The sequence below is a fragment of the Gopherus evgoodei genome, chromosome 8 (genome assembly GCF_007399415.2).
Source record: "Gopherus evgoodei ecotype Sinaloan lineage chromosome 8, rGopEvg1_v1.p, whole genome shotgun sequence".
NCBI lineage: Eukaryota > Metazoa > Chordata > Testudines > Testudinidae > Gopherus > Gopherus evgoodei.
In genome coordinates this window covers 17,230,594-17,251,957 of record NC_044329.1, presented here as the reverse complement: position 1 = coordinate 17,251,957, position 21,364 = coordinate 17,230,594, and the positions used below count along the sequence as shown (strand labels likewise).

The following is a 21,364-nucleotide window of genomic DNA, read 5'->3' as shown; positions in this document are numbered from 1 at the left end:
CAGAGGTAGTGAAAAGGGTGCCTTGACCTTTAATCTAAAAAGTTAGACCGAACATGTTAATATTGATATAATTTAATGTACTGGGTCATACAGTAGAACCTCAGAGTTATGAACACCTTGGGAATAGAGGTTGTCCGTAACTCTGAAATGATCATAACTCTGAAGAAAACATTCTGTTGCTCTTTCAAAAGTTTACAACTGAACATTGACTTAATACAGCTTTGAAACTTTACGACGTTGAAGAAAAATGCTGCTTTCCCTTTATTGTTTTAGTAGTTTACATTTAACATAGCACTGTACTGTATTTGCTTTTTTTTAATTTATTTTTTTTAATGATCTCTGCTGCTGCCTGATTGCATACTTCCAGTTCCAAATGAGGTGTGTGGTTGGCTGGTCAGTTTGTAACTCTGGTGTTCGTAACTCTGAGATTCTATTGTATCTTCAGCATCAGTGCAAACATGTTAGGCTGCAGCTAAGATTCACTGAGACACTCAGGGGAATAAATACTAGCATTTAAGAGCTTCCACATTAGCACTGGTATTCAGCTGTGGAATATTTGCACCTCATTTTAAAGTCAAAGCCCCATTCAGTTATTGCTACACTTGATGCTAGTTTGGATGAAGCTCTGTGCAACCAATTAAACTGAGAACCAGGCTGTTTTTCAGCTCCTCTGTTCTGCTTAATTCCCAAGTATTTCTCTCAGAACTTTTCTCACCAGTTTGAACTCTACTTATGCAATTTTCAAAAGTGCCTGGGTAGTTTAGGAACACAATTCCCATTGACTTGTGATCCTAAATCACTTAGGCTCTTTTGAAAATTCTCCCTACAAACCTGTGAGAGAACAAGTTCCTTCACACCTAAAATCTGGGCTTCCCTTCCCCTCTCAGATATGTTAATTATTGTCGATACCCAACAAAATTTTATATCAGAACGATATTTATTTTTAAATGATGCTTAAATGAACAAAATTCATGGAAAATTTTAACCCGATTATTATCCCAGTGGTGCATGCAGGACCTAACACAAATTGAGGCCCCATTATGCTAGGCACTGTATAAACACAGAGTACAAGACAGTTCCTACCCCAAAGAGGCTACAATCTAAACAAACAAGACAAAGTGAAGGAAGAGAAATGTGAGTGTGTACACAAGTAAAAGAAGGTATCTTCCAAGCTGTCACATGCCCTACCAGACAATAAATCCATGAGGAAAATGTAATTTGTCATGTGGATATAGACTACTAACAGAGCTACAGAAGGGTCTCGCACAATATTTTTTGCCTAGATAACACAGTTTGGCTATCAGAGAAGAGGACAAACCATCATTAGCATTGGAGGAGTTGATTAGATAACCCAGGAGGTTCATTTCAACTCTATCATTCTTCTTCTATAAACAACATTTTGTTGGATTTTCATTACTTATACTTTAAGGCTGAGATTTTAAAAGCTGAATAAAAGATTTGGAAGCCCATATCCTCAAGGCAGCATTGGAATCACACATATATTTCCTGCATATTGAAATAGAGATGGGCCTGATCTGCACATTCTTATCCAGCACCAAATTTTCTTAAAGATGTTTAGATCCAGGATTTTGCTTTGGCCCTCACTATAGATATATGGGCCAGCTGCAAAGCATGTCTCTAAATCTGTAATTCCCCATGCAAAACTCCTAGAGCATGTACACGCATTGGGATTATACACTGAGATGAGCTGCCAAAATCTTAACTAGTTTCCTATAAAGAGTTCTGATTTAAGGGATGTGCCACAGTATGTATCTTTTGTACCAATAGGGTTACCTATGTCTGTATTTTTCCAGGAGGAATTTTATAAAAAATCCCTGGATGGCGATTTAAGAACCCCCAGCAGCTGAAGGAGGAATTGCATCACTTCCTGGCTGGAGCCCATCAAAGCCGCAGTGCCCCCTCACAAGGAAGCAGGTTAACTGGTTCTAAAACTGCTTCAAAACTTAACAATCGGTTTGTGCAAACTGGCTCCAGCTAACCACTGGTATACATATTCAGATTGCATGCAAACTAGACTGTAAGCATGCATCAAGGGTTTTTCACATCTAACTCACAGACAGCCACATAAACAGGCACACATGTTTAAGCATAGGTCCAAAATATGTACTTCACATATGTGGGCATGCCTGGACTAGTGTACAGAACTGCTTATGTCCAGTACATTGATGATTTTGTAAGTAAACGTTGTTTAGATCAAAGGATCTTTGGAGCAAGGACCTTGTCTTCGTATCTGTCTATAAAGTGTCTAGCAACCTATGGGTATTATAAATTAATACTCATAACAATAAATCCCTATATACCATTACAGCGGATGTTATGAGGAGTATAAGCTGCTATTTCCCATATCCTTGAAATGAACCAATTAAATATATAAATGAAGATCTAGTCTAATGGCTGCTGTAGAATGAACATAATGTAATTTGCTAAGAGATACTGCATAGCCCTATGGTTAGAAGATATGGTTTTGATGCACCATTGCTGCTACAGAGGCAATACAGGACAGTCTTGAAAAATATATGGAATATACAAAGGGTTAAAGACAAATCATGTCGATGAGAGTGAAAGAGTCTTGTCAAGCAATGGGCACAATAACTCTCTGACAAACCTAAAGGCCAAGTATTCCAGGAGCTGGCTGAAAAGCCAGCTGCTGTTGCCACAGGACAATAAGAGCAATAAGTAAGTACAGTAATAAAATACTTTAGAAATTCTCTTGGCCAGATCCTCAGCTGCTATATATTGGTGCAGCTCCCACTGAAGTCAATGGAGCAAAGCGAATTAACACTGGTTGGAGATTAGCTCTCTACTACCAGAGGTATAGTACTGGGACAGTGAGCCATTTGGTAGAAAGCTGAAGAACAGAGTGAGTGAACTATTGGATGGAAAAGGGCAAGAAAAGATGTTAAATAAAAATACTACATGTATGGTAGCTATTACAGTGAGGTTTGGGCAAGTATACTGTATTGAGGGGGAAAATTTTTATTGTTGCTATAAATTTATTTCTTACTGTAATTATTTGACTTACTGAGTACCAAGGGTTTTTACATAAAATATGAATACCTATGAAGCCCCGAAAATCATACCTGACACCATTTGATGAATAACGCTATATAAATGCAAAATATTATTATTATTGTGCCATTGATTCTGAAACAGAATTCCCCTTTGACTTCCTGGGAAATTACAAATTTCAAAAGGGAGTTCTGCTGAAAAATCAGTGGCACAATATGCCCCAATGCTATGGTGTAACATATGAAATTGAAGGAAATAGAATTCAGCACTAACCACACATCCCACGTTTCCAAAAGTACTTGGTTTGTTTTTTTTTAAAAGTTTGTCTGATCCATTTGGACAATTGCTCCCCAACTCGAACTGAAGACTGCCTCAAAAACTAGAAAGTAAACTAAATAAAGCCAAAGTACTTGTGAATTAGCACAAACCTGTCAAATTCTTCTTTATGGGCTCACTACAAATGTAGTAATTGTGCATGTCACAATTAACATTTTTGCAATTGTTTTTCAGCATGTCTTTATTGTTTTTCAAGAATTACAATCTTATTTTTTTTATTCACAGTCCAAGCCTCCCTTTTAATGCAGTTCCTAGACAGGTTTTTTGTTTTAACTTCAATAAGGAAAATAATTTGCATGCATGTTAGATGTGGGCATTTTTACACATAGTTCGACTGGTTATCAATAATCACATTTTGAAAAGTGTATACGAAGTATACATCTGCAAAAAGCCAACTATGCTTTCAAACGCAGCTCTCATGACAACCTTTGGAAATCTGGCAGTAAATACCTGAACCTTCCTATATTACCAGTTAAACTCTGAGCTAAGAGGAACTCAGTAGGTTCCCTTAAAAGGGGAACATGCAAAAACTTCCTCAGGTTCTATCCCAGCAAATTCTCACTCATCAAATTTTGCTCTGAGATTTTGGCTTTGAACAAACTTAATACTCAGTGCAAAACTCGGTCAAACCACTGTTTCATTTATTCTATTTCAACTTGATTTGGCTTTGATATAAAAATATAAACTGAAATGTGCTGGAAACTTAATCCATATTCACTTGAAATGGGGCTAAGGTTCCCCCGAAAGGTTTGCAGAGACTGGGAATGCTCCTCTGAATAAGGGACAGAGTCCTGTGGCACCTTAGAAATCTCCTTCTGTTAGTCTGTAAGGTGCCACAGGATTCTATTGCTTTTTACAGATCCAGACTAACATGACTACCCCTCTGATACATCTGAATACAGTTTACAGGATCTGGATAGAGGCTTAGAAACCCAGAGGGTTTGGAACTCCATTCCCAAACTGTGTTCAGATTTAGATCACCCTCATACTCAAGCTTACATTATCCCTGAAATGCAGCATGTGATCTCTATAACAATTACATCCCAAAATCTTCATGTCAAGCATGTAACCTCCATATCAAGCCTAGAACTTTCATGTCCAATCCATGGCTGAGCAGGTTTACAGATTACAACATGGGTGAGAAACAAGGGCTAGATTTGTGAGTGAGGAGGATTTGGAATGTGGAAAGCAGGCTTTAAACTATTCCTGAGGTTACAAAAAGTAGTTTCAATGGGAGGAGCAATATGTTAAGGGCAGTTATAATAAAAAGAGAGCTGGTAAAACGAATTGGTTGCAGTGTTTGGGAAGCACAGTAAAGGAAATTAAAAACAACCCCTGTCTAGTCACTGAGCTACCAAATTTACAAAAACAAACCCTATTTGGTAATTTTGCCTCCAGTTCAAAGGGGCATTTTAAACCTCTATAATAAACAGAGCACCAGTGATAATTCCAAGAATGTCTGCAACTTCTAAACAAAAGTTTAGGATGTTATAGGAATGGTGATGAATGAAAAACACAATTGTTTCTTAAGCCTCATAGTATACTGAAGTAATTCACATATTGACAATACGGAAAACTTCATTTAATGGGGACTGAAACAGCATGCTGAATTCAGGAGGAGGGATAGTTCAGTGGTTTGAGCATTAGCCTACTAAACCAGGGATTGTGAGTTCCATCCTTGAGAAGGCTACTTAGGGATCTGGGGCAAAAAAAAAAAAAAAAAAGGTGGGGATTGGCCCTGCTTTGAGCAGGGGGTTGAACTAGATGACCTCTTGAGATCCTGTCCAACCCAGATATTCTAAGGCTCTCCCCTGCCTTTCTGCTGAACACCACTAAGATACCGTTTGGTATTACTTCAGCAGAGCCTCTTGCTTTTAAAACTAACAGGTACATTACAGTATTTTCTTCCTAGGAGACACTACCAAGCAATGTAAAAATCATCTAGGCACTCAACACCTAGAGCAAAGTGCTGACCATGCTTACAGCACCAGTATTTCGGTAGTCTCAGGAGCCCAAAGGAAGCAAACAGAACACTCCAGTAATCAGCTGAAGCACAGTGTTCAGCTGTTCATTAAATAAGGTCATTTTTATAAGAGGGTTTTAGGATGCATTAGAAACTAAGATGGCCAGGGTTTTCTTTATCATTATTGTATAGAGTTTTTTTGACTGCCTGCAGCAGCTAATCAATGAGCCACTACAAATTGCTAATCACTTTGCCAGAAGATTCTGAAAAAGCACTAGAAAATTATTAATATTAACAATTTAAGAACCAGCTTCCTAAGCCTGTTTATCTATTACAGCTGTAGGGTGTTCAACATCAACATTCAGCTTACACATGAAAAGGCACGTACGTGACTGATATTCAATGAAAAGTGGTCCGTGAGATTACATTCTGTCTAACTGAACCGTTTATATGGGCATCTCAACAATGCCCATAACCAGGTATTAAAATGTAAAAATTTATCACATCAGATTATTAATTACCTTTTAAAATACTATTAGAAGGCTAATACAACAAGCTTACTGTGGAAACCAAGAATAATAGCATGCATTGTGCTAATGCCAAGGACATAAGAACATAAGAGCTGCCGTATTGGGTCAGAGCATGGTCCATCTTGCCTAGTATCCTGTTTCTTACAGTGGTCCATGCCAGAGCTTCAGAGGGAATGTACAGAACAGGGCAATTATGGAGTGACCCAACTCTGTCTTCCACTTCTAGCTTTTGGCAGTCAGAGGTTTAGGGTCGCCCTGAGCATGGGGTTGGGTCCCTGTCCCTCTGCGCTAACAGCTATTGATGGACTTATCTGCCATGAACTTCTTCAGTTCTTTTTAAGATACACTTCGGGGCATCACAACATCCCAAGGCAATGAGTTTCACAAATTAGTTGTGCACTGTGTGGAAAAGTACTTCCTCTTGTTTGTATTAAACCTGCTGCCTTTTCATTTCATTGAGTGATGCCATCTTTTTGTATTGTGTGAAAGGGTAAATAACACTACTCTATTCTCTTTTTCCACACCATTCATGATTTTATAGACCTCTATCATATCACCCCTTAGCTGTCTCCTTTCTAAACTGAACAACCATAATCGTTTTAGCCTTTCCTCGTATAGAAGCTGTTCTATTAGCCTTGATCATCTTTACTGCCCTTCTCTGAACATTTTCCAGTTCCACTATACCTTTTTTCAGATGGAGTGATCTAAACTGGACACATAGTCAAGTTGTGGGCACACCATGGATTTATATATTGGCGTGATATTTTCTGTCACTTGTGGTGGGATAGCATTTGTGCCCAGCCTAAGAGCTGAAAATCACTAATAGCTGGGTGGAACCTCAAGAGACTGACCTGCAGAGGTCACAGCAGAAAGGCATGTGGCAGTAGGTGACCAGTCAATGGAACCATGGCTCAAAGGGCGACCAGTGGAGAGGAACCATGGCTCGCAGGCAGCCAGCCAGAGCAAGTGCTCAGATGGTGGAGCAAGCAAGGTGCCTTCTTCCCTTGTGGGAGATGAACTCACAGAGATGCATATCCTACCCTGGGTCCTCACTGACCAAAGACAACCACAGTGAGTGGGGTATGGTGAGGGAGGAGAGGAGCATAGGAAAGGAACTTTTGGTTGTAGAACTCAAGAACATGAGGCAGAAGAGACTCCACCACATACTCTGGGGTGGGTGTCCTGCTCACGGTTTTACGATTATGAATCCTGCTTGTGGCATTTTCCCTAATTAATGTCAGGTGACGTCCCTCCTTTCATTAAAAGTTTCTTTTCCACACTCAGACTGTGCTTGTGAGTGGGGAAGTATTGCCTCTCAGAGGTGCCTGGGGTGGTGTGTAATTTTCCCAGGTTAATGGGTAGGGGCTCAAGCTGGTTCTGTTGTATTGTTGAAAAGGAACCCCTAGATATTAAACCCAGCCCTTGTTGCTGCCGGCTCCACATGGCAGGAGGGTTACATATAGTCAGGATTATTCTTCCAATATGCCTTACCAACACTGAATTTTATGTCATTTTGTTGCCCAATCACACAGTTCTGTGGGCTCCCTCTCTAACTCCTTACAATCTGGTTTGGATTTATCTATCTCGAATCATTTTGTATCATCTGCAAACATTGTCACTTCACTGTTCCCCCCATTTTCCAAATCATTAGTGAATATGTTGAACTGCACAGGTCCCACTACGGAGCCATAGGGCACCCCGCTGTTCATCTCTCTCCATTGTGAAAACTGACTATATATTCCAGAACTTTCTCCCCTATATTTCAACCAGTGATGATTCATGAAAGGACCTTCCCTCTTATCCCATGGCTATTTAGTTTCCTTAAAAGCCTTTGCTGAGGGACCTTGTCAAAAGTTTTCTGATAACCCAAGTACACTATATGGACTGGATCACCCTTATACACATCCTATTGACTCCCTCAAAGAATTCTAATAAATTATGAGGCATAACTTCCTTTTACAAAATCCATGCTGACTCTTTCCCAACAAATTGTGTTTATCTATGTGTCTGATAATTCTGTTCTTTATAACAGTTTCTACCAATTTGTCAGGTACTGAAATTAGACTAACCTGCAATTGCCAGGATCACCTCTTCCAGTTATCTAGTACTGGGGCTAATTTCAGTGACAGGTTACATACTACAGTTAGTAATTCTCCAATTTCATATCTGAGTTCCTTCAGAGCCCTTAGGTGAATACCATCTGGTCCTGGTCACTTATTACTGTTTAGTTTGTCAATTTGTTCAAAACCTCCTCTACTGATACATCAATCTGGGACAGTACTTCAGATCTGTCATCCAAAAAGAATAGCTCTGATGTGGGTATTTCCCCCACATCCTCTGCAGTGACAACTGATGCAAAGAATTCATTTAGCATCTCTGTAATAGTCTTGTCTTCCTTGACTGCTCCTTTAATACCTTTGTCATCTAGTGGCCTCACTGCCTTTTTGGCAAACTTTCTGCTTCTGATGTACTTAAAAAACTGTTTAGGGTTTTTTTTGCATCTTTAACAAGCTGCTCCTCAAATTCTTTCTTGGCCTTCCTTCTTATACTTTTACATTTTACTTGACAGAGTTTGTGTTCTGATTTCATTGGGAACTAGAAGGGGCTCAGCAACTCTAAAAATCAGGCAAACAGTGGGCCATATTGAGACATCAATTTTTAAGTAGGACTATTTTTAATGAGTCATAATAGCACAATATGGCTCACTACATGACTTAATGCATATGATTTTAACAGGAAAATTTGCTTTAAATAGATAGCGTGATATGGTTTAGTATTTGTCTTCAATTTTGTTTATTTTTATCCCTATATTAACTTGTTCACATCCTCTGAAAGCGATAAGGCAAAAATCAGTCATGTAATATTCTTCAGCATGGCATAGTCACTCCCCACTTCATTTTAGAGACAATTTAAATCATTCCACCAACTCTAACCCACTCAATAACTATTTTCCTCCTTTACCAAGAAGGATACGTTTTACCGTAAGATTCATAAAAGGTTACTCTAATTCATTCTGAACATGTAATTTAAATTTTGCTTCTAGTTCCAAGTGTGCCATACATTACCCTAGCCTTTGAAAAGCTGAAAAAATGAGAAGTAGAGGAAAATACTACTACTAAAAATTCCAACCATTCCAGAATAACTGAAAAACAATTGCCACAGTGAAACATTTGTCTGTATATTTTTGTACGTTTGTTAAAATCTAATTAAAATAAGTAGCTTCACTGTGTTCTCTTATTCTTGCTCTTTTCTTTCCTAGTTAGTCTCTCTTAAAGAACCACAGCTACACTCCAGCCAACTTCTTTAAAAAAATCTGAAGTCGTCAGACTGGAAAAAGCACCAGAGAACAAACAACAATTTTGAACTGGTCCTCAGGGAACATATAAAATGACAGTCAAACATTTCCATTTTTAATTTCCATAATTCTATTCTCTTCAGGGAACCTAGCAACTAGAATTTTTCCTCCCACAGTATCTTCAGAGTTCACTGTTAGGGTTCCTTTTATCCATGTCTCTTCTAGAGAGATTGGTGCTAAAACTCCCCAGAGAACTATTACATATATTATATAAATTACAATGCAATTCTAATCTCAAAAGTGGATCTGTGAAACTGGCATTGCTGAGGTCCCATGGTTAGCATCTCTCAATTACATCCAGATCCAATGTGAATTAGTTTACTGTTAAAACGAGGGGTTATTTCCAGCTGCCAGCCCTGTAAACTCAAGCTGGGCACTGGAAGTCAAACCAGATTATTTATGGCTTGAACATGAGCAGCAGCAATAAAGATTCTGCAAATCAGATTCTGTCCTCAATTATACCTGTTAACCCCACTGCAGAAAACAGGCTTCACAGGCATAACTGAAGGCAAAATTTTGCTTTGCATGTAGGGCTTGATCCACAGTCCACTGAATTCAACAGGAGACTTTCCAATAACTTCACTGGTATTTGGATTAGGTCCTTAAAGCTTAGTTAACATTTCTGTTGATGATACCCAAGCCAGAAGAGAATTCAGCTCACATTCCTCAAGTTGTTGTGGCTCTGCAGTGCTAACAAAAAGGAAAGAGTAGTAAAAATGTTTTGTCACTAAAATAAGCCAATGTGAGCTGAGATACACAGCAGATCTGTTGCACTACATAAGGTGCCATTTTTACATAGTCCCTTTTCAGATGAGAAAGGACCACCTCATTTCATGGAAAAGCCCCAAAGGGATTTATTAGAGAACTATAACCTTCTAAAGGATCCTTAAACCATCCTATAGAGATTCATAAAGAACTAAACCCATTTTGTAGGATGGATAAAATACCTATAGAGACATGATCACCCGTTATTGAATTCTGTAGGTCTCTAGAAAAATTACATTACCATACAACTCTATTGTGTTTACTTTTGGTAAATTCTATGGGATTTTTCCATAGAGAACATGACACCTATTTTTAAGATTTCATCATTGGCCTAATCTAATTAAAAGCTGATGGCATAACATGACCCAACACAATCAGGCAAATTACCACTCAAAGTGGGAGAGCCCAAGTGACAGAAGGTTTGAGTGACCAGCAGAAAGTCAGCAAAAGGATGCAAGCCTCTGCCAGTGGGACTCCACAAGAATACTAACTATAACTACGGCCTTACCAAATTCACAGTCCATTTCGGTCAATCTTGTGATCTCAGCTATTTAAATCTGAAAATTCAGTGTTGTGTCTGTAGGGGTTCTGAACCAAAGATGGGTTGGGTGGAGGGCAGTTGCAAGGTTATTGTAGGGTGGGGTTGAGGTACTGTCAACCTTACTTCTGCGCTGTTGCCACTGTCTTCAGAACTGGGCTGCCATATAGCAGCAACTGCTAGCCAGGAACCTAGCTCTGAAGGCAGCGCCAGCAGCAGTGCAAAAGTAAGGATAGCAAGGGTCTGGTATTGCCAGCCTTACTTCTGTGCTGCTGCCACTGTCTTCAGAATTGGGCTGCCAGATAGCGGCAGCTGCTAGCCAGGAACCCAGCTCTGAAGGCAGCGCCAGCAGCAATGCAAAAGTAAGGATAGCAAGGGTATGGTATAGCCACCCCTACTTCTGTGCTGCTGCCGCTGGTGCTGCCTTCAGAACTGGGCTGCCAGATAGCAGCGGCTGCTAGCCAGGAACCCAGCTCTGAAGGCAGCGCCAGCAGCAGTGCAGAAGTAAGGATAGCAAGGGTATGGTATTGCCACCCTTACTTCTGTGCTGCTGCCGATGGTGCTGCCTTCAGAACTGGGCTGCCAGATAGCGGTGGCTGCTAGCCAGGAACCCAGCTCTGAAGGCAGCACTACCAGCAGCAGTGCAGAAGAAAGGATAGCAATGGTATGGTATTGCCACTCTTACTTCTGCACTGCAGCCTTCAGAGCTGGGCCCTCAGCCAGCAGCCACCACTCTTCGGCCACCCAGCTCTGAAGGCAGCAGTGCAGAAGTAAGGGTGGTAATACCGTGACCCCCTATGATAACATTGCAACTCCCTTTTAGGTCAGGACCCCCAGTTTGAGAAACGCTGATCTCCCCCGTGAAATCTGTGTAGTATAGGGTAAAAGTATACAAAAGACCAAATTTCACAGGGGAGACCAGAGTTCACGGTCCGTGATGAGTTTTTCACTACCATGAATTTGGTAGAGCCCTAACAATAACTCAGAGATCTTCTTCCACAGTGGAGAGCTAGATAACAATACTGAGTGCCTCTGCTTGTGGTGAATCTACCCAGAAATCAGCCTGACAATGACGCAGGTCAGTAAAAATTACTCCCCCCAATGTGGAATAATTTTGGACCAGGAATTAAATGGTATTTTTAATTACAGCAACATGAGAGGTCTACCTATTTATACTAAACATGAACTCTACATGGGGCATATCCAAGGTGAGAATTAAGCTAACTACTCCTCACAGTTAGTACTGTGTATCTAGAAAGGCACCAAGAGAGGGGTGAAAGTGGGCCGGTATAGGCCAGTACAGCATACTGGTAAGAACTGGCTGCTGGTACCGGCCCATATGCAGCCAATGTTAAAGCACTGCCGCTGCCCCTTTTGCCCACCGCTGTTGGCAACTCTACCAGCAGGGCTGCCGACAGGGGGCAAAAGAGGCAGTGGGCCCAGTGATTTAAAAGGGCCTGGGGCTCCCAGATGCTACTAGTGCACCAGCAGCTGGAGCCCTGGATCCTTTAAATCACCGCCAGAGCCCCAGGCAGCACATGACAGGCAGCGTGGATGGGTTGGCTGGGGCAGGCTGACCCCAGCCCCACGCCCAGAGCTGGGCCTCCATACCAGGAAGTCGTTTGTTACTTTCCCCCACTGCTGCACCAATAGTGCCATCTCCTGCTTTAAATCTCCTGAACAACAATAGCTATATCTAGTTTAATAAGACTGGAGTAGAATGAAAACAAAACAATGAAGTTAGACTCCTTAAAACCAGCAAAACCACTTTTTAAGGGTTTGTTTCATGTAATTGCTGAGATGAGACCTTAACCTAAATCTTTAGGTCAATTTGTTTATAATCAAATTAGAATAATGAGATTATTCAGGTTATGTATTAACATCTAAATAATCAAACTTCTGATCAGTGGGATGACTCTAACCAAACTGTTCTACTATGGTAAATTCTGAAGAGCACACTATTCAGTCTAGATAACTAGTTGGACACAATTTGACCTTCACCCAAATTTGATACAGTGCCTCTGAGCAAGGCCCTTGAAACCTCCTGATTTGGTAGTAACAAGCAGGAAAACAGACCTGGATAACAGAATCACACCCTCATCAAGGTGTTGAAATGAAGCCTACTGAGACTTCAGACAAGCCTCTTATTTCTCATGATGGACAAGGAGCACTGCAGAATAAGCTTTTTACCCAGCAGTGGAATAAGAAACAGAGGAGATGATGATGATGATGAACTGAAGGCAACACTGTGGGGGGGATGGGAACATTGAATATCTCACATCAGCAAGAACTGAAGACGAACATTCTCAGGGCCTGGTTTCATTTTGTTATTTTTCTGGTCATTTTGATCCTCTTCACTCAAGACATTTAAAATTAGACTGAAGAAAATACTAGAAAATATACTAAAGAGAACTTTTTGAAGAGGCAGAAAGATGGATAAGATAATTTAATGGCCTTTTCTTCTATGCCTAATCCATGTGGTTTTATATCTTGTGGATTTCAAAATACATTTGCATTGAATTTTGTTTGTCAAACTTTTGCTTTGAGGCTCAAGTTATTTATAGTATGTATACACACACTAATTAAATGCTCTTTCAGCTATATTCACATGAAAATACTGACCTGCTGCTGCAGCTGGTTACATAAATCTCGAATAAAATATGCCATATGAATACTACACAGATTATAATGTGAGATCTGCACTTTCAGTTAAAGGCCATCAAGCTAAATTCTAAGTGGATACCAATTACTTTACTTCTTCCCTCATCCAACCTCACTTAATAGGATATGATCATTAAACTGCAGATAATTTGAGAATACTCCACAACCATCTCTTTATACCAAACTGCTACCATCAAAGTAGACAAATACCCCCACAAACATCATTTTGTTAAAAGGATAAGGGGAGAAAGTTAGGGTGACGAGATGTCCTGATTTTATAGGGATAGTCTCAATTCTGCGGTCTTTTTCTTATATAGGCTCTTATTACCTCCCACCCATGTCCCAATTTTTCACATTTGCTGTCTGGTCACCCTAGCCAAAGTCTACAACTCTTGCCATAATGAGTGGCGGCAGGGCATGTCTTTAAGGAGTAAGAATCCTGTCAATTAATTTTCCATCTACAGTCATATTGCCATGGATGTTTCAAAGCTTCCTTTGAACATTACAGCTACTTGAGATGCTCTGTGTGCACGGCTATGAAGTGGCCTACTGAAGGCCAGGCTTAAGGAAATGTGCATAATTTCCTCAAATTTAAATGTAACTTTCATGCTTGCTTAGATTTTGGAAAATGGCTTGAAGAATAACTTATTTGCATGTATCTCTGCACTCATTATGTGGACAATAATCTAATCTAGTTCAGTGGCTCCCCCAACCTTTTCTTGTTGGAAAATCATTAGAACATTGGGGGATGGGTACCCCCACCAAGTCACCTTTCACCATGTTTTAGCACAGTTGTTACTGTCTCTCCTTCTGTCTGTTCATTAGCTCTCTCTCTCTCTCTCCAATTCTTTTCTGTATTTTCCCTTCTTTCCCCTATCAGTTTTTTGTATTTTTCTTTTTCATTAGTGGCTTTCCATTCCTCCTCCAACTCAACAGAACGCTACCTGTTGTTTGGGGTGTGTATTGGGTTATTAGTTGGTGCTACCCACAGCTATAATGAGAGCTGGAAAAGGAGAGAACAGGAGCTTAGAATGGCAGGCTACAGTCTAGACTTGCAGCCATATGCATGTGAGCTGCTCCCAAAGCCAGCTACGTGAGAGGCCACTGAGAAGCAGAGAGAGAAGGTGAGTGCTAGTGGCTTTAAAGAAAGCACCTGCTACTTTACTTAGAGCAGCAGACTGGTTTGCAGTGGGAGCAGAATGGATATGGGTCATGTGGCTTACCCCAACCCACTTCACATTGCTATTGTCCTCTGCCCTGTACCCCTGAACCACTCTGGCATACAAATGCGCACACACAAATTGGGAGCCACTGAGCTAATGTTTAAAACTGGGGCTTTTCCAACCTCTTCTCTCCTACTTCAGGTTTAAGAACTCATAGATATCTTTGTGTGAGACCCAAGCCAACTGCTCTGGCAAGAGTGTAATTTTGGAATCAAGTGGAAAGGTTTGGTTTGTAATCTGCTCCTAAAATAAGAGGAGGGGAGTCTGTCTATATATGTCCCCTTAAATTTAGAGGGACTCAAGCCACAAAATGCTGACCCAGTTCCAGATTTCAAAACACACTGAAGTTTAGGAGGTATCCAAACCCAGGCTTTTGGTTCAGTCTACGGTAAAGTTTGAAAACATTTTAAAAAATAATATCCAGGTGCAGAGGGTGAACACTACAAGATCAGGGTGTTTGGATGTAAGGTGTTAATTCGGGACGATCTGTACTTAATGTAGTAGTAGAAAAAGCACATCAAAAGTTGACACTCTTCTCACTGGATCAAATTCACCCTTTGCCAATATAAACTCTGCTTAAACACAGCCTTAGCATAGGAAAACTAGGGGGTGGAGGAGAAAAGAAATCTATCCTTCATCCTCAACTACTGTCCCACCTTGGAGAAGGAATTGCATGCTCCCTACACAGATACTGCAGTTCCTGGGTCTGTTTCATTGGGGACCCACTGTACAAACACAGCCTGTCTCCAAATTCCCCTTTGCACTGGCCTATTTGAAACTGGAGTGGAACCCAGCTGCACTGCACACAAGGGGGAAGGAGTTTGCACAGTCATTCTGTGTGCTTGCTCTGCAGCCCTTCTCAGCAACACAGCTGCAGTTTGCTGTTGGATACTTTCTGTGGCCCCTGAAATTCTGGTTAATTTTCACCCATCCTGAACATGAATCTCCCATTAGCCTTAATGGCACCTACATATGGATACATGTCCCTTAGTATTAACATTACATTTTGTTGACTGCACAATCTGTAGCTAGCAGCTTATCTGGAAAACTTCCACTTTGCATATTTGTCTTCGGTCCATCTCATTACTTTCAAATGGATTAATTTCCACATGCTGGATATTCTTTATCTGCTTGCCAACTATGGAACATACACTATACAAGACCAACATGTTTTTCCCCCCATTCTTCTTTCTTTTAAAAATTAACGTCTTTCACGTCCATTCCCCACCTCTGAGGAGTATCTGAGCTTTAAGTTTTCACAGGAGGTAGTTAAGCTGCTCCGCTAAGAACATCTTAGCACATAACTACAGTGACTAGTTGCTTTAGAGCACCTCCCATGGTTTCGGCCATTAACCTGAGCACAACAGCTTGATTAATTAATGCTTATATAGGCACAGTTGGCAGCTTCTAATTAAATAATTATGGCTAAGCAGCTGCAAAGAAGTTGTAATGTCCCACTAGAAAGCCAGCTGTCAATTTTACTGGTCCTCAAAGCTTTCCAAAATGACTTTTGGAGATTAGATGTGAAAGGGCTTTTTCCAATCTACATATTATCTATATGTGTTGCCTCTGTTCTTATATTAGCTCTGCCCATCACCAGTTTATGAACATGCAGCTGTAAAATCCCTGCAATTCAACAATGGCAATTGGTGCAGTAACTGGAGACAAACTAGTCACAATGGTATGAATTGGATCTAGATTGAGCAGGATGAGTTTGCATTGTGGTCATTGGTTTGGCCCATTATGCAGATAGGGACCATTTAAAAAAATTAGGTCTGGATCTAGGTTAGAATTTCAAACATCCACAAAATTGAAGTGTGTTCAGATAGGGTCAGACACAAATCCTGTGAATTCAATGACAGTTTTTCCAGGGATTTCAATAGCTTTGGATCAGGCCTGTATGGATGGAAGCAAGGTTAGATCAAGCCCATTCCACACGCTCACACTCTCTTTTTGCTCTCAGATATTTCTAAAGCCCTTATCACCTTGGTATCTAAGCTTCATCACTAATAATCACAAAAAGAAAGCCAATACCTAGCACAGTCTATGAAGGATAAAGTTCTGAAGAATATGAATATAAGATATCAGTGATCTCTATTTGCTAATTAACATAACATTATTTGGGTCCTGATTCAGTTTTTTAAATAGCTGGTAAAATTCCAGCAAGTGTATAGCTTTTTCTGATTTTTTTTACATTTAAATATGATTTACTACCATACATTTCTGGAATTACAATGATTCTACTGTAACTTCATGTCAGATATTGATTTCAAATATTAGAAACCTAGTAATATAAATCATCCAGCTCAGCCTGAGTTTGAGCTGATCCAAGATCTCTGAAGTATTTTACCAAGAAGTCCTGATATAAAACTGATTTTCAATAAATCTATGCATATCAAAAATACAGAAGGCTTTTTTGGAAAGCTAACTTAAGGACTATTACATAAGCAGATTTGGGCTGCCTGTTGAGCTCAGTAACAGGAGTAGGTGGTACTTAGCCTAGGGTTACACTGTAGTTTATTACATGTCAATAAACTACTCAAGTTCTGGGCATCTTTCAACACAGTCAACTCTTCATGTTACTGGGGATATATTGACTACAATAGTTATGCAGCGTAACAGGTGAGACAAGTAGCTGTTATTCACCTTTCTATCCCTCTGCCCAACACATGATCTTTAAAAGATGATAAACTCCACTTGTGCAAAGAGACTAGGGAAACATTCTCTCCTTTACCTTTTTGAAGTATTAGTAAAATAGCCTAGCCCACTCCTAGAATATTTAAGTCCCAGAGTTGTGGAATGATTTTCTGATACAGGATTATGGAATCAAAATTACCCTAATGTTACCATTGGTAACAGTGTCTCTGGCTGAATATCAATTTAGGAAGTTAATGAGCATGCTAGAGCTATCAGATCAAAATTAGTATAACAGTATGTGATCTGATGTGATTCCAGTTAGCAGGATATATCCATCTAGTTAGGAACGATCTGCTTTTCATAACGTGTTTCATAATAGCATGTAGCCACCTGCCTATCTATCCACTGAATCCTCATTTTAAAGAACATAAGTTGGTTCTGAAAAGGAGACAGCACGACTGCATTTCTTCTACTTCCCTGCATGTGTGCATGTTAGCCTTGTTGACAGATGGCTTGGCTGACTGTGCCTATTATCAAACATCTATTACCTTTGTATATTGAATCTCATTTGAAGATTTTCTGTAATTAAATCTACAATGTGTTCACAAGGCTTACATTACATCCAGGGAGTACTCAGGAAATGTGTAAGGCAGTCAAATGGCTGATTCACAAAGCCTCCGATAGCAACACCTTTGAGTTGTGGGGAAGAAAAGGTGCTTCTGGCAGTCTGTGCTGCCACCTAGCCAAGCCCACACCAGCGAGTTCAGTGTTAATTTACATTTTAAAAGCTTATACTAAAGCATGTCCCCTTGGATTCTGTTTTATCAGAAGACAACTTCCATCAGCTGCAGAGAGAATGAAATCAAACCTGCTAGTGCTCTGAAAACGAAATACACACCAAATGAGACAGGTTTTAACCAGATAATTATTTTTCCCCTACAAATCTCTTGTACTTACGGTAGAAGACGTATTCAGTGTAGCTGGACCAGACTTTATCATCTGTGTACTGATTGACAAAAGAAGCCGTCACTGAGGAATTGCAGGCCACCATGTGGAATCCACATTCTGACAGCATGTCAAAAGCCCTCTCCAGGTGCTTGAACTTGAGATAGAACCTGGAGGTGTATCTTTCCGGTGCCCTATCTGGGTCTCTACTCTCATTCAAACTTTCTCCAAAGACCTCTTTGACTAGAGCAATCCTTCCACAAACCAAAATCCTCGGGACTCTCCTGAACTTGGCATCAGCTTGGCTTTCTCTTCCCATGGTGCACGACCCCCTGTACCCAATGGTAATGAAACCCCACTTTCGATCTGAAGGTAAGAGTGATGATGGGGGGCATATTCTTGTGTCACTGCCTTGAGAGACCTCCTCGTAGTCGCTGTGGCAATAGTCATCGGGGCTTTGCTTGACATCATCAGGAGTTAGGAGTTTGACCAAGTCTGGGAGCTGAAAATATTCAGCTTCCCTTTTGAGCCTTCCCTTTTCTGGGAAGTGATCAGGCAGGACCACTTGCTTGTCCCTGAGATAGTCCAGAATGTAGCGGAAGAGGAAACCATCTCTATCAATGAAGAACCTTCCCTTGGAGTCCTTAGCTAGATCACTGGCTGTCTCTCTCTTGGGGGTGAACATTTTCCACAGCAAGGAGTGGGGGATGCCCACCAAGGTGGAATGGCGAGTGAAGTATACTTGACCACCTACGTTTAGCTCCACCACCTCTGGGAAGGCGTGTAGACCAGCCCCTTGTTCTCTAGGAGGGAGGTAAGTCCTGCAGTTTCCACTCAAAGCCATTGTATATTAAAACAAAAATCAGCCACACGGAATGGCAGGACTATCAATCACATCAAAGAGTAGAATGAGGCTCCTCCACCAGACCCCCGAAAGGGTTCATAATATTTAAGAAATGGGGGGAACAAAAAGTTAGTTTATTAAAAAAATCAGAATTGTCCAGAAGTGACTATGTCACAGAAGCTGGCAAAGCAGCTTAAAACCTAAACAATGGATGGAGAGCAATAACTTCATTAAATGCAAACAGATCTTCCAACAAAGTCCCAAAAATCAAGATCAAGCCAAGCCTACGATTATTCACAGGTCTGTTGAAGGGGGGAAACAAAATAAGACAATTATTTCCCTAAGCATCATAAAAGTTAAAATAGAGGGAAATAGGTCAGTTCACAAAGCCCCCTCTAGTACTGATTGCAGGAGATAAAATCAAGATCTTTTGCTAAATAAAATTTTTGGCAAGTTTTTTTTCTCCCCAAGCAATAATTAACATATTTGGGGGAGGGGATACATATGGCAACATTTTGTTAACAAGAAAATACATACCTCAACTTTAAACAAGTGTCTAATTTAGAGCCTTTACAGATGAGAGAATGAGAAAGCATCAAGTCTTACCTTGGTTACAGCTAATGTATAGTTCTTGTGAAGGAAAGAAAATTTTCAGAGCAATCAGAACACACACAGGCACACTGAGTCCAGTTAATATCAAATCCAACCCCAGAAAGGGACAGAAAAGGTAGGAAAAGTGCTCTTAAGAATAGCCATCCATGTGGATCTCAAGAGTTAAACTGAGTCACAGGAAAGTTAACCAGGATGGGAAACATGAAAAACCAATCTATATAGCAATATCTGAGATGGAAAAAAAACAAAATAAATCCCAATCAGGATCCTTAAAAGAGATAGAGTTTCAGAAAGGACCTTGGTTTAGATGACTTGCAGAAACCCCAGAATCTGAGAAAAGAACTGACATATTTCAGTGGGTTCCCAAAGTGGTATCCTGCCTGGCAGGAAGGGCAAAGAAGCTCCCATGTTCCCAGCAAGGGTAAGAGAAGACAAGCCTGCAGCCGTTTGAAAGGATGCCCAGGGTATCTGTTTGGTCTGCTCTTGCTGCCCGAGCTGCTGCTCTGGCTGCTGAGCTGGGTGGTTCCACAGTTCCCAGTGCAGTTCAGATGCTGTTGTTTCAGCAGTGCAGGGAAGAAACCATCCAGGGAAATGACTATTACATCATCTTAAAGGAATATGGCTTTGAGAAAACAGAAGAACCTAGAGGGGGACTTTCTGATTCATTTTCCTTTTTTCATTTTGTAACAAGTTACAGAAGCAGCAGCACTGCCCAGCGCTGCCACAGACAGCTATTCCCAAAGCAGCTAGAGGCTCCTCCAGGGAAGGGTGAACTATGACTTTCCATTTAATCCTGTGGGTGGACAAAGAGATTCCAACTGCTGCTTCTTTTGCAGACTTCTGTTTTTGAAGTTCAAATAAAGTTCTTTCCTGTTCTAAGCGGGGGGGGGGGGGTTCATTAATCTTTTAGCATTACATACATTTCTCCTACAACACAAAAATTCATCCCACTATACAGCACAGAACCAAATGTGATTTTACTCAGGGACACACAGATACATAGAGCAAAATGACTTAACATGCAAAGACTCAAAATGAACTTTTCTATATTTTACCACAGTAGGTTAATTCATCTTTCAATTTCCTGACACAGAACTTACTGGAACCAGTTGCGAAAATAATGTGGAATAGGCAAGAGACAAGCAAGTTTTTAAAAAAATAATCAGAACCGGAGCACAATTTTCCCATTGAACTGTAATTTCATAGTTAAAGTAGTTTGTAAGGAATTTCTAACACAGGAGTTTAAAATAACCATGGGGACTTTGTCAACAGACTTGTGAGGTTGTAAAAATGAGCAATGTTTGAAAACAGTTTAGCTAATATGTGTTAATTAAGCTGTATTTTACTGGCACATCAGCTTTATTGGGCCATTATAGTTTTGAGCAAACCTTCAGGCAATGCGATAAATATAACATGCGCCATTCAGCTGAGGACCTTATTCTGCTCTCACTTGTGATGGTGTAAATAGGCATTAACTCCACTGAAGTCACTGGAGTCACATCATTGCGGGATTGCCATCAGCAAGGTGGGAGAGAATCACGGACATTGTTTTCTAATAGTTCAAGCATGAGCGTTTCTCTTTGGCCCAGTCTAGATCCTAGAATTGACAGTGACCACCTAACACATTTTTAAACACCGCTGTCTTTGTCTACTATACAGACACTCACTGATATAGGCAAGTATTCCGTTTCAGAATGCCTTGTGTGACTTGAATTTTGCGTAAGTCGGAAATATATACCTGACCATTACGCCAAAAAAAAAATCCTCCTATTTCTAGCTTATGGAACTTTTTCCATAAGTGCAGATTTGTATAAATCAGGTTTGCGTAACCCCGGGAGGCGTCTGTATGTGCTAAGTGGTATACAATATGTTAATTATCACATATTTGCTGAAACATTTTCAAACATTGCTCACTTTCCCAATCC

General features: G+C 40.4%; 1 protein-coding gene across 1 annotated transcript in view; it reads right to left on the bottom strand.

The window, feature by feature from the left end:
• Nucleotides 1-19,955, bottom strand: part of KCTD16 (potassium channel tetramerization domain containing 16) — a 164,448-nt gene extending 144,493 nt beyond the window's left edge. Inside the window, exons 1-2 of the mRNA XM_030572042.1 lie at nucleotides 19,434-19,955; nucleotides 17,996-19,129 (exon numbers count right to left, since the gene is read on the bottom strand). Coding sequence (XP_030427902.1) covers nucleotides 17,996-18,827 — 832 coding nt within the window. The 5' untranslated portion in view covers nucleotides 18,828-19,129; nucleotides 19,434-19,955. The remainder of the gene's footprint in view (nucleotides 1-17,995; nucleotides 19,130-19,433) is intronic.
• Between the last annotated feature and the right edge of the window lie 1,409 nt (nucleotides 19,956-21,364).